Source organism: Triturus cristatus, chromosome 8 (genome assembly GCF_964204655.1).
Source record: "Triturus cristatus chromosome 8, aTriCri1.1, whole genome shotgun sequence".
In the NCBI taxonomy this organism is placed as follows: Eukaryota; Metazoa; Chordata; class Amphibia; order Caudata; family Salamandridae; genus Triturus; species Triturus cristatus.
The window spans coordinates 302,490,422-302,505,141 of NC_140591.1; the positions used below are offsets into that span (position 1 = coordinate 302,490,422).

The 14,720-nt window shown below is 44.9% G+C and overlaps 1 protein-coding gene across 1 annotated transcript in view; it reads left to right on the forward strand.

Moving 5' to 3' along the window:
- The first annotated feature begins 409 nt into the window (after positions 1 to 409).
- The window catches only part of IL17D (interleukin 17D), a 64,834-nt gene continuing 50,523 nt past the window's right edge, over positions 410 to 14,720 (forward strand). Inside the window, exons 1-2 of the mRNA XM_085621565.1 lie at positions 410 to 968; positions 7,118 to 7,425. Coding sequence (XP_085477691.1) covers positions 954 to 968; positions 7,118 to 7,425 — 323 coding nt within the window. The 5' untranslated portion in view covers positions 410 to 953. The remainder of the gene's footprint in view (positions 969 to 7,117; positions 7,426 to 14,720) is intronic.

Consider the following 14,720-nt stretch of genomic DNA (forward strand, 5'->3'; position numbering starts at 1 on the left):
AAAGAGTCGGAAACTGTGGCCCCTATAAAGGAAGCGTTATTTGTGCTCGTAATTTTAGTTTCCAGGGATTAAGATACATTTCTTTACGCATGGTTCTGATGGGAGTTTGGAGGCTTTGATTTTCTTGACAAGACTGAACACTTCCTCCCCCTTCAGTGGGTTTAAAGAAAGAGTGTGACGACCAGAACTATGAGGATATAGTGTTGTTAGGGTGTTTTTATTGGGCTTTCAATGACAAACACCTTTCCAGGATTGTGTGGGGGACTTTACGTCTAATGCACTGTAAAGTTTTGTTAATTCTTGCCAGATTGTGACCTAATTTTCTCAATTGCTGGAGCAAGCGCTCACAAGCGGCCTGTGCCCGCAGCTAGCGCTACAAACACAATAATCTAGAAAAGTTTCCATAACGGCTGGAGGCATTTGCTTCCTTTGAACCGTGGGGCGCAAAGCGTGCGCACTTCTCCGTGCCTACAGTTCGGAAGGAAGCACAACAGCGGGGCATTCATGCCGGAGTGTTTGGATACGTGTATCCCCCTGTGTGTGGGGGGATTGAGGGCAGGCGGGCAGTGTCAGTGCTGCTGCTGCACGGAGCAGCTCGGAGGTCCCGGGCAGTGCATGGAGCTTCACTGAACAGAAAGGGGGCTATGTGTCCCTGCTGCCTTCCCTGCGAGCGGCGGGATCCGTGGCTGCGTCACTGACTCCCCTCCCTCGCGAAAAAAATAAATCTCCTCAGATGTCCGGGCGCGCCAAGAGCTCTGAGGTGAGCCCGGCTCTCGTTATGCCTGCGTAAAATGCTCTCGGCATTAGGGGCCAAGGGGAGACTCCGCTCATCGGGGCAGTTTTCCAGCGTCCCCTGCAACTCGTCCACCGAGTCACTGGCAAGAAGTTTCCTCCAGGAGCCAGCAGCCTCCGCCTGCCTGTCTCTGCGCCACCTCCCCTGAACGACGGCCGACATGCAGGACGACAAGGTAAGGGTGCGCGTATGCTTTTAAATTTAATATTCTAAAGGAAATGGGAAGGCGGCGTGTGGATTGTTGTATCTGTGAAAAGATATCTAGACCGCCCCCAACTCTAACCCTTCTGTTCTGTCTCCTCCAAATATTCTACTTGGTACAGCTGCGGACTCTCTTGTTTTGACCATTTATGGCCACCGAAAAGAAAAAACAAATTTAATTCTACTGGGTTTACACTAATAAATACCAGTCACCTGAACACAGTCACCTACAACCAGTTCTACTCAATCAACTGGAATTAATTACATAGGGTTTCGCACATAATATGTCAAGAACTGGAGTCATGAGAAGTCGTTGCATAATCGGTGGGCTGGATTTACCGGGGTTGGCGGTCCCATGCCTCGTTGAATATGAGGCCAGATCATTTCTGTCATGTTTTGTGTGTGAACTGTCTTCTTTTAGACTCATTTCATCTGCAACGAATTTAATGCACACATACATATCCCTCCAGGGCCGTTTAGGCGTGATGCGGTTGGAAGTGAGGAATTACACCCTTCACCACAAACACGTGGGCTGGAAACACTGAAATGAAGTCAAAGTGCACGGCGGTATTCATATTTACATATGTTCACCCTGCTTCTCAATTTCATAGTCGTGTGGCTGTTAGAACGCTTTACTACCTGTTCATGAGGTGCTGTTAATCGTGGGATCAACAATACCGAGCCTACAAAAACAATGTGGTGTCAAATAAAGTAAAACACGGTTCCCCTGACTGTCGCTGTTGAAAAATGCCACGAAAGCAAAGTCAAGTCAATATTGTGGCAGTCACCGTGGCCTGAAAATGTACTGAGTGTGAGCGTTGGAGGAGGGAGGCAAGGGACCGCTGTGCCACTGTCAGTACATTTCCATTCCTTGGGGATGTGTACCAGATTATCCAGCATAGAAGTGGGGAAGCCTCATTGTGGGTGCATATTTTGTTATGTATCCTCTCATAGAGAGCCTCTGTCGTTTATGTCAGTTTCTAGATCTCATAACTCCCTGCTATGACATGGCTTCTGTTGATAACAAAACTGGTTGCCCACTGTTGTGATTTCATGGAGCCCTTCCAAGCCAGGCTGACAGGGCTCTGTGAGAGCCTGTCAGAGCCGTGCTGCATGTCTATTTTGGCTAAAAGCAGAAAGCATAGCTGCAGGAGGTGGAAGGAAGGCAGGGAAGGTGGTGAGGGCTGGTCAAGGTTGGAAGATATGAATTTACTTTTTACCTTTGGGTCAGGGATACATAAAAAGGGGCCATGTTATATATGGCTCCCCCATTACTCCTCTTCCACTGCGTATCCGTTAAAAGCAGGGGCAGATGATTTTGGGGGCCGTACATAACCGAAAGTTATAGATGGGTAAAAAGGGCATTACGGGTATGTTTTTCACCTCGGGGCCCTGACTGATATCATAGACAACATAAGCTTCACACTTGTTTTCTATTTGATGTCACTCAGAGCTCCTTGGTGAAAAATATCTCCGTAGTTCGTTCTTACCCATCTATAGCTCTATGTTTGTTCTGTCATATTGGCTTCACGAAGCCGCAGCATAGTACTCCGATGTTTTCTGGGCACCCACTCTTCACATTGATTTGTTGCCCGTTGCATCTCACCCTTTTTTCTTTGTGGAAATGAGCCAACCATAGAAAGGAACATTTTCATGTCACCCAAATATATGTAAATGTACAAAACAATATTTATATGTACCTTTACAATGTGGTTTCTGTTGTTTCCCTTGCATTTTATGCAGTGCTTAATTTGAACCGGTGCTCGGTATCGGCAGCTAATTGTCAACACCGACACTTGTAAAAGTCCGCCACATGGTAGGGCTTTCTGTGTAATTTTGAAATGCGCACAGCAACAGTTGTTTAATATTTAAATGTAAAATAAAAATGACTAATACATGCCACCGAGCCATTCTTATAGCTTTGAGTGATATGGAAAAGTCTGAAGTGTCACACGTGTAGGAGTGTGATGGTTAGTAGTTGTGTTGGCATTGTCACTGGCTGCGCTGGCTAGAGCAATGGGAGGCTCAAGCTGCAGTGGTCTTCTGGCAAGGGCCCTCACATTCTTTTTTTTTTTTTTTACAAATTAACGACTTTTATGTTTTTATGTTACATCTGTCTTATTTCACCAATTAAGTTGCTTTACTATTATTGAAATCTTTTTATTTTCTATATTTTTGTTTTTTATTTCTCTTGGCCTTTATCTTTCTTCTTTTCCTTAGGATTAGTTAACATAGTGATGAGACATACTTTTATTTTGAGCCCCACTATTGAGGACCCACTGTTCTAGTGGTGATTGAGTGGTTTTGAAGTCATGAATGTTTGTCGTACTATGTATGGCCCATCCCTTAATCATCCTGTGCCTTAATTACACAACTGTTATGTTATGTAATTAGGATTTGTATGGCCCAGCTAATCACCAATGAGGGTATCTATGGGCTTGAGCAAGCGTTTTTGCCTAGGACTAGGGTGTAGGGTGTTCGCCTGCTGAGTTAGTCAAAAAGCCAGATCTTAAGTTTCTTGAAGAATTCAGGAAATGAGGAGAAAGACCTGATGTGTTGAGGGAGGTTGTTCCAGATCTTGGGTGCGATGTAAGAGAGTGCTCGACTTCCTATTCTGCTTTTGTGGATGGGGTGGTGCGAGTTAGAGTATGGTTGAGCACAGGTCGCTAGTGGGTTGCTGAAAGTGAAGGCGGTTGTTGAGTTCTGTTGGTCCGAAGTTGTACCGTGCCATGTATGCATGTAGGAGGAGTTTTAATTGGCTGTGTTTGTGGATGGGGAGCTAGTGTAGCTCTTTGAGGTGTAATGAATGTAATGAGATGTGGGTGCACGATAGGAGGGCAAGTATAAGCCTTGCGGTGGCGTCTTGGATGATTTGGAGTCGATGTAGGAGATGGTTGGAAATCTCGACGTACAGTGCGTTGCGTAATCTAATCTGATTGTAATGAGTGCATGAGCTCCCGTTGCTTAGGGGCAGCCCTTTCAAAATAATGCGGAGCACGTGAAGTATGTGGAAGCAGGATGAGCTGACCTTGTTGACCTGTGCAGTCGTGTTCAACTTATCATCCAGGATGATTCACAGGCTTCTGGCGTGGTCGGTTGGTGTGGGTCTAAGATTTGCAGGCCATCAGGTGGAGTCCCGTGGTGAGTTCTTGTTCCTGAAGATCAGCACTTCCGTCTTGTTAGAGTTGAGTTTCGGACACTTAGATCTCATCCAGTCTACTACATTGATCATGCAGTTCGAGAAGTTGGTTCTTGTGATAGTGGACTTGTCGGTCAGAGAAAGGATGAGTTGGGTATCAGCTGCAAAGGATATGATGGCAATGCCTTAGGATCAGATGACATTGACGAGCGGTGTCATGTAGATGTTGAACAGGGTTGGATTGAGTGATGAAGCCTGAGGGACTCCACGGATCAGATCTTTGGATTCAGAGGTGTAGGGTGGTAGTGTGACTCGCTGTGTTCTTCCTGTAAGGAAGGAGTTTATCTAGTTGAGGGTGGGACGTTGGATGCCTATGTCGGGCAATCTTCTGGCGAGCACTTGGTGGGAGACTGTGTCGAAGACTTCTGAGAGGTCAAGGAGGATGTGGGATGCAGTTTCTTCACAGTCTAGTATTGTGCGGATGTCATCTGTGGCCGCAATGAGTGTTGTTTCTGTACTGTGGTTGCTCCAAAATCCTGATTAATTGTGGTCCAGTAGGTCATGGAGTTCAAGCTGGCTGGTGAGTTGTTTATTGATGGCCTTCTCCTCAGTTTGGTGGGGTATGAGGGTCGAGAAATGGGTGGGAAGCTGCTCAGCTCGTTGGGGTTGGGCAATGGTTTTCTGAGGAGGGCATTGACTGCGACATGTTTCCAGGCTTCTGGGAAGGTGGCAGATATGATGGAGGTGTTGATGATGTGGGTGAGGGTGTTGCTGATTAGTGGTCCTCCCATATTGAAGATGTGGTGGGGGCATGGGTCGGTTGGGGCCCGGAATTGGAATATTGTCATGATCGCTGCTGTTTCTTCTTCTGTGAGGGTTTTCCATTCAGATGTCCATCCTGGTAGGTGGTTGGCAGGTTGGAAATGAGAACTTGGGTTTCTGATTGTTGTTCCAAGCTGCTGTAGATCGTTTCTATTTTGCCGTGAAAAAAGTTAGACAAGTTGTCACAGAGTTCCTATGATGGGGTGAAGGTATTGGCTGTGGTCTCCGGTGTTGTGAATTCTTTGACTATTGGGAAGATCTGTTACAGCTCACCTCTATGCTTTCAATTAGTGTCCTTTTCTTGGTGTTCCACAGAAGTTGGTGGGAGTGTCTGATTAGAGCTTTGTGGATGGTTCTGGTAACAGCATCATGGCTGGATCTCCATTTTCTTTCCAGCTGCTTGCAGTAGCATTTGTATTCCCAGCGGTCATCTGTATACCAGCTGTCTTGTTCATTTTTGTCTGTTGTTTTTGATTGAGGCAAGAAAGTCCATACAGTTCTTGATCCATTTGTTGAAGTTGGTGATGTCCTTGTTGAGGTTGTTGATGGTGTTGGGTTGGTCCATTTTGAGGGCGTTGAGCCAGTCTGCCTCTTTGACTTTACTCAAATTCTGGCTGGATACGTTGATGCTGGTGGGTTTGTTGATTTGTGGTGTGTAGATGTGGAAGTGTATGATGGAGTGGTGCGTCCACGTGAGCGGTGAGGAAGGATTGTATGTGATCCTGTCACTGGTGGTGAAGATTGGGTCCAGAGTATGTCCTGAGATGTGTGTTGGGTCAGTGATGAGATGGTATGATTCTGATGTTGCCCAGTCTTTCGAGGAGGTCAGTGGAGCAGGGGTCCGTTGTGGCCTAGAGGTGGAAGTTGAGGTTGCTGAGTAGCATGAAGTACTTGGAGTTGATGGTGAGGGATGCAAAGAAGTCTGTGAGGAGGTTGCTGAAGTTGGTTCGTGGTCCTGGCAGTTGGTATGCGAGGGTCCTTTTTAGGGTGAAGTTGTCGTCTGTTTGTAGTCTGAAGTGCATGTGTTCCATGAAGGGGATTTTGGTGTACGTGGATTTGGTGCATTTGATGGAATCGTTGTAGATAATTGTGAGTCCTCCTACTGAATTGTGAAGGCAATCCTGTTGTGTGTTCTTGTAGCCCAAAGGGATAGCCACAATAATGTCAGGTGGCAAAAAAAGGGATGAGCCAGGTTTCCCTGAGGAAGAGGAGGCCTGGCACATTGTTGCTGAGGAGGTCTCAGATCTCAGTGGCGTGTTTGGTGAGAGAACTGGTATTGAGGAGCATGCATGCAAGGAGCTGTTGTGGTGCTGGCTTGGTGTGTTGTGTGGTATGGTGTTTGCCGCGGGTGGTCGGAGATATTGCTAGAGCATGGGAGACATGTGTGAGTGTGCTTCTGCAGGTTAGTCTGCAGTGAGTGCATGTGACAAGTTCTACTGTGTTGTGGGGTGAGGCATAGCAGCAGTGTGGGAATCGGCGGCCCGGGTCAAGGGAGCGAAGGAACGCTGCATTGTATCAGCAGAGGCTGCTTGGACCAGGGTTCGTGGTGCTGGGGGCAGTCCAGGAGTGGATGAGCGCAAACAGGCTTTCCTTTTGCACACTAGCTCCTTGGCTGCCATTAAGCAAGTCTTGGGAGGGGAAATGAACATGAGGGCGGTGGGCAGGGATGGTAGAGGTGGGAAAGCGACGCTCAGGAGAGCAGGTAAGGAGTGGGAGAGGTGGGAAGAAGTGTGGGAAGGAGCAGGTGGGTTAGGCGACAAGCATGTGGGGAGAACGGCACAAAGCAGAAACGATGGTGGGAGTGGCAAAAAAGAGTGGTAGAGAAGGAGAGCGGAGAAGGAGGCTAAAAACGGGGGAGAAAAAGGCATAAAAAGTCACCAAAAGTATGATAGAGGAGTAAAAAAAGAGGCAGAAGGGAGGCTGGATTTGGGAGAGAAAGGTCACAAAGAGTAACAGAAAAGTAAGATAGAAGAATAAAAAGAGGCACAAGGAGGCTAGAAATGGGGAGAAAAGAGCACAAGAAAGTGTGACAAAGGAGTGAAAAGGCACATAAAGTGGGACAGAGGGGTGTGAGAGTGGAACGAAGAGGATACTAATTATGGAAATATGAAGTGATAGTTTAAGGCTATACTTTATTCATGGTTTCATATTGTGTCTTGCAGGTGTGGCTACTGTTGGCTAGCATTCTACTTTGCCCACTGGTGCAGCACCAAGCTAGCTTGGAAGGGGTCCGTGTGTTTAAACGCCCCCCTGTATCGCGAGTTCGGAACTGCGCTGATCGACCAGAAGAGCTGCTGGAACAATTGTATGGGCGCCTGACAGCGGGCATGCTCAGCGCTTTCCACCACACTCTGCAGCTGGAACCCTTGGGGAAGGAGAACATCAGCTGCCCCGCTGGGGGAAGAGGTCCCGCCGATAAGAAGCATCGCCTGCCCATCAACCTCCATAGTGTGTCCCCCTGGGCCTACAGGTGAAGCTTGTGCACCACACCCACTTTTACTGCATGCCACTTACTGAGGAATTTCTGCACATTTTTTCCATAATTATGTTCCTAGTGCTTAACAAAATAGTCATTTTTTAAGAGATTGCAAAAGTCAGTATTATATGCATTTGTTCTCAAGGGAAACCCAAAGATTTACAAGCCAAACATCTCTGCTGTATGGAGTAATTGCACACATCGCAGAATAATTCATGTTTAAAAACGATTAACTCTCTAAGGCAGATCTAGATAAGTTTTCTCTGGTTATATAATTCTTTCAACCTACCAAATGCTCACTCTTGACCCGTGCACGCATCTTATTTATATGGCAACAGTTTAATTGCGCATCGGGTGTTCCTGAGAGAGGACCCCCATTTATCCATCTATATTCCAAGGTACAGTTGTAAAACCAACCCTAATGTGATACATTTTACTGTCACAACATCTCCAACATAACAGAATATCATACTCTTCTGACTCCTCACAATAATCCAAAATGTAGACCAAATGCACCCAGACAAGCTGCCACATAATCCATGATTGCTGTCACTCTGTGCTCCCAAACCTTTAAAAGGGCCATCCAGTGTAGAGTAAAATTATCACTTCTCTTTAGCCAGTCCTGCATCAGCAACAATAGGCATTTTAGAATGTGGCTTTAGTGATGGCGCCTGTCTAGGTTTTGAAACCTATTATGACACTATTCACCGGAAGGCCCATTTAATATTAGACTGTGGTATTTCAGATGAGTGGACCCTCTTGCAAGTCATTAGTTACCCATGAGCATGACCTTTCTTGCCATGTTTCAAATTTAGTTGACTGATACCTCTTGATAAGACAGCAGTAACTACCACAAAATGCTGTCAGAGACGGTACAATAGGTCTCATACAAAAAATGTTTTAAAAAAAGGTTTCCTGCTAGTCAAAATTCATATTATCTTTATCCCAAGACAAACTGCTCCCTGAAATAATTTTCAGGCTTCTACCGACGTCTAATCTTTTCGAAGAAGGCGCCTCCAGTAACTTCCTAAAATTGACACTAACAGGCCCTTCAGCCCGAAGGACCTAGACTTGTGGGCATGTAGTTCAGATAAGGGTATCACAATCATCATGGATATGCACCTGAAATCTCTGTCCTTGGAACAACATACAAAACACCCATTCACCTCAGAGGCTCTGTGCACAATCTAGATGATACTCCTACTTTACTTTATTTCCAGTTAGTGCCTTGGTTGCCATACACTGATGATAATATATATTTTTTAAAGAATAGGAGTAAGCCACTGAAGGAATCCTTGTACCATATCAATCAATCAATCACTTATTTGTACAGCGCACTAATCACCCGTGAGGGTCGCAAGGCGCTGAGCGGGACGGGGATGGGGGTGCAGCTACTGCGCGAACAGCCAGGTCTTGAGGAGTCTCCTGAAGGTCAGCAGGTCCTGGGTCTGTCGCAGCTGTGTGGGGAGGCTGTTCCATGTCTTGGCAGCGAGGTAGGAGAAGGATCTGCCACCAGTGGAGGTCCTGTGGATGCGTGGGACGGTGGCGAGGGCGAGGTCGGCGGAGCGAAGCTGGCAGTTCGGGGTGTAGAAGGTGAGACGCTTGTTGAGGTATGCTGGTCCGGCATTACAGTGCAACACACATGCAAAGTCAGAAGAAAGGAGAAATAAAAGCATTTCTCCTGATTGCACCTGGTTGAAGTGGGTGCTGATTTTTTAAGCAAAACTGTGTCTGCTTTTTTAAGTAAACTTTGTTTTCCGTCAGAAACCTTGGGCGGTTGCATGTGAACGTTCAAGTACCACCTATGGAACACCCCCCTTGGCTCTAAGTAATGCAAAGCAGCGCTACTTTATGTGATTTTCCAGCACAAAACAACTAAATTAGTAACAATTATTTTGTGTCGATTTGTGTCACTTTTGTGACGCAAACACTGCACTAAATCTTAGGAAATATACCCCTCGATGTGCAGGACTTGCCAGCAACATTAGGAACTCACATAACTTGGCAATGTGTTGTTTTTATGCTGTTTTTACCAAAATGAGAAGAAGTTTATCTTTAATCCCCCATCCAATCTTTAGAATACCCATCTAATGGATCTCTTTCCTTACCAACCAAGAGCCAGTCACTCAGAAAAACATTTTGTTAAGATTTTAATTAGCATCTGTGATTTCTCTGAACAGTGTTATGGACACATCATAATGGTAATTACTGCCTTGTTTTTTACATAGTGCTTCATGCTACAATTCTACCATTTCTAAGCGCTTTAACTGTTACCCAATATAATGGGACTCAATTTATTGACCTATGAAGGTGGGGTTTCCTGGATTCCAATTCGTGACCTGCAGAGCACAGCAAACATCAGCAGTGAATGCTAACTTGCTGACAATATTGCAAGTTGAATGAGTTACATGTACGCAACTTTGATAAAACAAGTACTGCATTTAAGAAGTGTTCTGTGTCCTTGGATTTTACTTAGAAATACACTCCTTAAATCTTTTACTGTTTTACAAAATATTTCTAAGACATGCTAGAGTAGAAAACCTGTGTGCCCAGCACTCATATATATGTAGGTTTTGCGTCGCCCTTCCGCCATACAAAGAGACGCAAGGGCAACGCAAAAACTAAGTCAGATTTTTCAAGCCATGCAAACTGCTGCATCGCATTACTCTGAACTGGGAAGGAGATCCCTGGGTGGAGTGTGGATGTTGTCACGCATCCACCCATGTATTTTGGCGTATTCCCATATTTACCAACTCTGGGAATACGTCAAAATGCTACGCCTCCCTAGACGAGGCGTAACGAGGAAAAATATCTTTACTTCTCCTCGTTCTTTACTCTTTTTATGTATTCTGCAGCACACATAGGAAGAGGAAAATGCCTCTCAGGATTGTTGTTGCGAGGGTAGGTGTCCCTTCTTGCCAAAAACAATCCTGCTTACGACGCAGGCACCCTGGCACCACGGTGCAAGGATGCCTGCGTTGGCGCTAGGCAGCACATTGTGCACCAGTGCTGGGAAAATCCAGGAATGTGTCGTATTATGTTAAGTACAGCGCATTCCTGCCCTCTCCCTATTACGCAGTGCAATGCAGCGGGGTGACTTGCAGCGCTACTTGATTTCTTTATAAATATGCACCCTAACTTTTTAAAATATAGCATTTTTCTCTGCACTGTCAGGGGCTTTTTCCTAGTCTTGGTTAAGCTTGAGAGTCATCTTAGTGATGATGAGCGAGTGTTTGGGACACACCTGTATGTCAGCAAATTTAAATGTCTACTAATGAAGATCATAACTATGAACTATCTTGCCTGGTTGCAGCACTGTGCCAATTTGAACACAGGACATGGCAAGGAGTACATGATCTTTCTCATTAATGTTCATAAGAAGATGATTACATGTGAACCTCTAACGGAGCACTCAAAATACTTTTATTGGATCACCCTCTAATTGAAAATGTACTTGGTAAAGAATGTAATTTAATGTAAACATCTCCTCAGATGTAATTAAGCACCTAGCGCTGGATGTGCAAAGCATTTTTCCAGTCGCAGAAATCCGGGAAAATGTTTTTTCAAATGTACAAAAGGCAACATGTGCTTCGGTAACTTGTTACCGAAGCGCATTTTGCATTTGCGATTCAGTATTTGGAAGGTGTATGTTTAGGGTGTTTGTTCCAAATACCGAATCGCTATGGTATGTATTATTGTTTTTCACCGCCATCGTGCTGCCATTCTCTGCCCGCCAGATAGGGATGGCGGGCGGAGTGCTGGCGGACGGAAAGCCCGTCCACCACGGGTCTGACGCAGGCAATCGTTACGATTGCCTGTCGGACCTGGAAAGCATACCTAGAATGGAGGTGGTGCCTAGCAGGCACCGTCTGCCACATTAGGATGCTTCATCCCCGCCAGCATTGAATGGCGGTTCAACCGCCATTCAAAAGCTGGCTGAGATTGACTTTGGGGGCCCATTGCGGGCCCCCAAAGTCCCCTGCACCTGGTGTGCCACGTAGTGCAGGAAAATGCACATCTTGCATTTTTGCCTTTGCGGCGGGTGCTAAGTGTTAGACCTGACAGCCCTTATGGTGGTCTTCTCCCATACTTTTTGCCTACTCACCTCCTGTTTGCTGAAATTTAACTTTGTTTGCTTCAAGACTATGTGCACTTTACCAGTGTTAACCAGTGCTTAAGTGCTTGTGCTCACTCCTTAAAACATTATAAAATTGGCCTACACCTAATTGTCACATTTAATTTACTTATAAGCCCCTAGTAAAGTGCTAAAACATGTTCCCAGGGCCTGTAAATTAAAAGCTACTAGTGGGCCTACAGCACTTATTGTGCCACCCTTTTAAAACACTCAGGTCTGCCATTGCAGCCTGTGTGTGTTTTTTTTAAACTGCCAATTTGACCTGGTAAAATCAACCTTTTGCCATGCCTAAATCTCACCTGTTAATACATACAAGTGACCCTTAAGGCAGGCCCTAAACAGCGCATAGGGCAGGGTGCATTGTATTTAAAATGTACGACATGTGTTCTTAAGTTTTACACGTCCTGGTAGTGAAAAACTCATAAGTTAATTTTTCACTAGTGTGAGGCCTACCTCTCCCATAGGATAACATTGGATTACCATATTCCATTTAATAAGTGATGACTTTTGATAGGGAGCAGGTAGAAATATCATTTTTACACCCAAAAGGATTGTCATTTAAACTCCTCTTTAATGGTAAAGTTGTATTTGAATCCCACTGGGTTGATGCAGATCACAATATATCACAACTGCGGTTCCAAGTTTTGGAAGTAGTCATACCTAAGATGGGGATGGATAATCGTAAAAAACTTTTTCAAACTGAATCTTTCTGGATGAAGAGATTGGATACCATGCACCGGAATATTCTTGTTTTCTTTGATAACCGAATTACACATGGTATATAGCAATAGTCTCATAACACACACAGATGTTGTTCAATATAAGTTATGCTTTAAATCTCAGATTTCATATCAAGATTACTGCTTATCGTGCATTTATGATTGATGCATATGGTGTTCAATTGTCTTAATTCCTGATCGTGATTATGATGTCATGTAAAACATTTTGTGGAAACAATATTTTCTTGGTTCTCTCTAACTATGTTCATCATATGGAGTGGTGTCAGGCGCAATTCTAATTTTTTTAACCATGAACTATTGTGACAGGAAGTGGCTTGATATAATGTCTTACAAACTTCCCTGTGATTATTGCCTCTTTTGTTGAATGCAGTATTAAATTTAGAGATTTGTAAAATGATGTACTTGTAATTCTCAGAGAACAGGGTCATTGTTTTTTCTGTTTTTTGTGTTATGCAATAATGTTTTTTTGGGGAAAGTTTTTGTGTAAATGAAGATATCTTTGCACTCAGTTCCCGGTGGCAGGGTTGCACGCGGTGCATGGAGAGTCTCTCCTTCTGCTTTATGATCACATGGGCATTTAAAACAAGCAGCCCATCTGTGCATTGGTGATTACTTCCGGGGAGCATGCGCAGTCGGGAACACGGCCAAACACTCTTCTGTGCGGCATGATGAAGTAATAATTCCGCGTACAGACGTGCATCTTCCGTGCTTGGCAGTGATTGTGAGTTCATTCTTATTAACAGTGTTGCATGACGGTCATATACACTTGGGAACTCCTAGGTGTATAAATGGTGATCTGCTCATTTTCACGCGTAAAAGCATGAGCACATTAGTTTATGGATGATCACGCACTGTATTTGGCATGGATTTTCAAACTAAAGGAAGTTGTAGTTGAGAGCATTATGCATCATTTTTCTTAACATTAATGGCCTTTTTGTTTCAGGAGCATGTCACATTATTGACACATTCAACACAGTACTCTTTTGTTTATGGAGCATTTGACATTCTTTGGGTAGAAGTTTCAGACCAAGCGGACTCTGTTAAACAATGGGCAATTCTCTGGAGGTTCATTGGCATGACAGTATGGTGATAACTTGTTTGCGCTTTCGGTCGCTTGGTTATAATGATAGAAATAGCCAAAGTTTATGGGATTCATGACAGTCACAGGGAGAAGCGGCACCTTAGTCATTGTACAGATGGTAATTGAATGAGATGTGCTTCTTACAGTGCTACATACAGATTTGTTTTGTTTTGTTGTAGAGACCCCTGATGAAGGGTCCCATGGCCTGAATGAAATGCATTGGGTCTGAGAAATCCCTGAATGATATAATTGTATTACTTTGGTGTATATGATCATTTTGTGGAGACCTGAAATGTCATTGCAATAGTCAGTGGAAAAGAATGACAGATAATAAAATTATTATGAAAGAACGCACATGAGAATGTTGCGTTGGAATATAATTTCAAACATCAGTTGATTCAGGACTAAAAGTTGGTGAACCTACGGGTCATAGAATAGTGTGTCTGGGGACTTGGAAGTGGATTCACTACCAGCGAGAGTACATGTTTTAGCAGGTGTGCCAAGTGGGACTGTGCACACACCTGGACAGCACATCGATTACATGTATAAACTTGCTGAGGCAGTATCAGTTGGAGTGCACACTCTGAATATTTTTTTAAGTCGAATTATAAGTCACAATTCTGCAAAATGCCCCCTGTAGAAAGTTGGAATTTTTATGTCTTAGCAATTTGATGCCTGCAGCCTGTGTCACTTGACTAAGTGTAGTTGGCAGTTGGCCTTTGTGTATTCCTCCCAGACAGTGAGACAAAGTGGGGCTAAGGGTTGACAGAATGGGCCATCCCGCCAGAACTGGAGGGGCGTAGCTTTTCCTGGTCCCAATTACATTTCAGTGGTGCTCCCCCCAGCATTCTCACCAAGAGCTTGTCACCAGCCTGTTGTCACCCTAGAACCATTGGATCTTGGGCAAAAGAAGGAAGGAAATTCCAGAACCAGAAGTGGTGGAACCCTAGAAGTTTCTCCCACTTTAAAGCTGGTACCTGATATAAATATTGGACCCTCAGGCCAACACTTCAATACACCCTTGAACCTGTGGCTACTACAAAAGAAGGACTGCCCTGCTGCTAGAGGACTGCTCTGCTGCTTGAGACCTCCCCTGCTCTCTGAGAATGAAGACTGGACCTGCTCCTTTCATCTAAGGCAGAGTTGCTCCAAGAGTTAGGAAGCTGATCTCCTGTTCTGAGCTACAGGGACACAAAAAGCTCCAGAGGCCTCTCTGCAACTGCACAGCTGCCCTGGTGCCCTGCTGCACTGGACATGCAACTGCATCTGCCTGAGCTCTGCTGGCCTCTCCAATGGACCCGACTCTCCATGCTACAGAGACCACCAATGATGA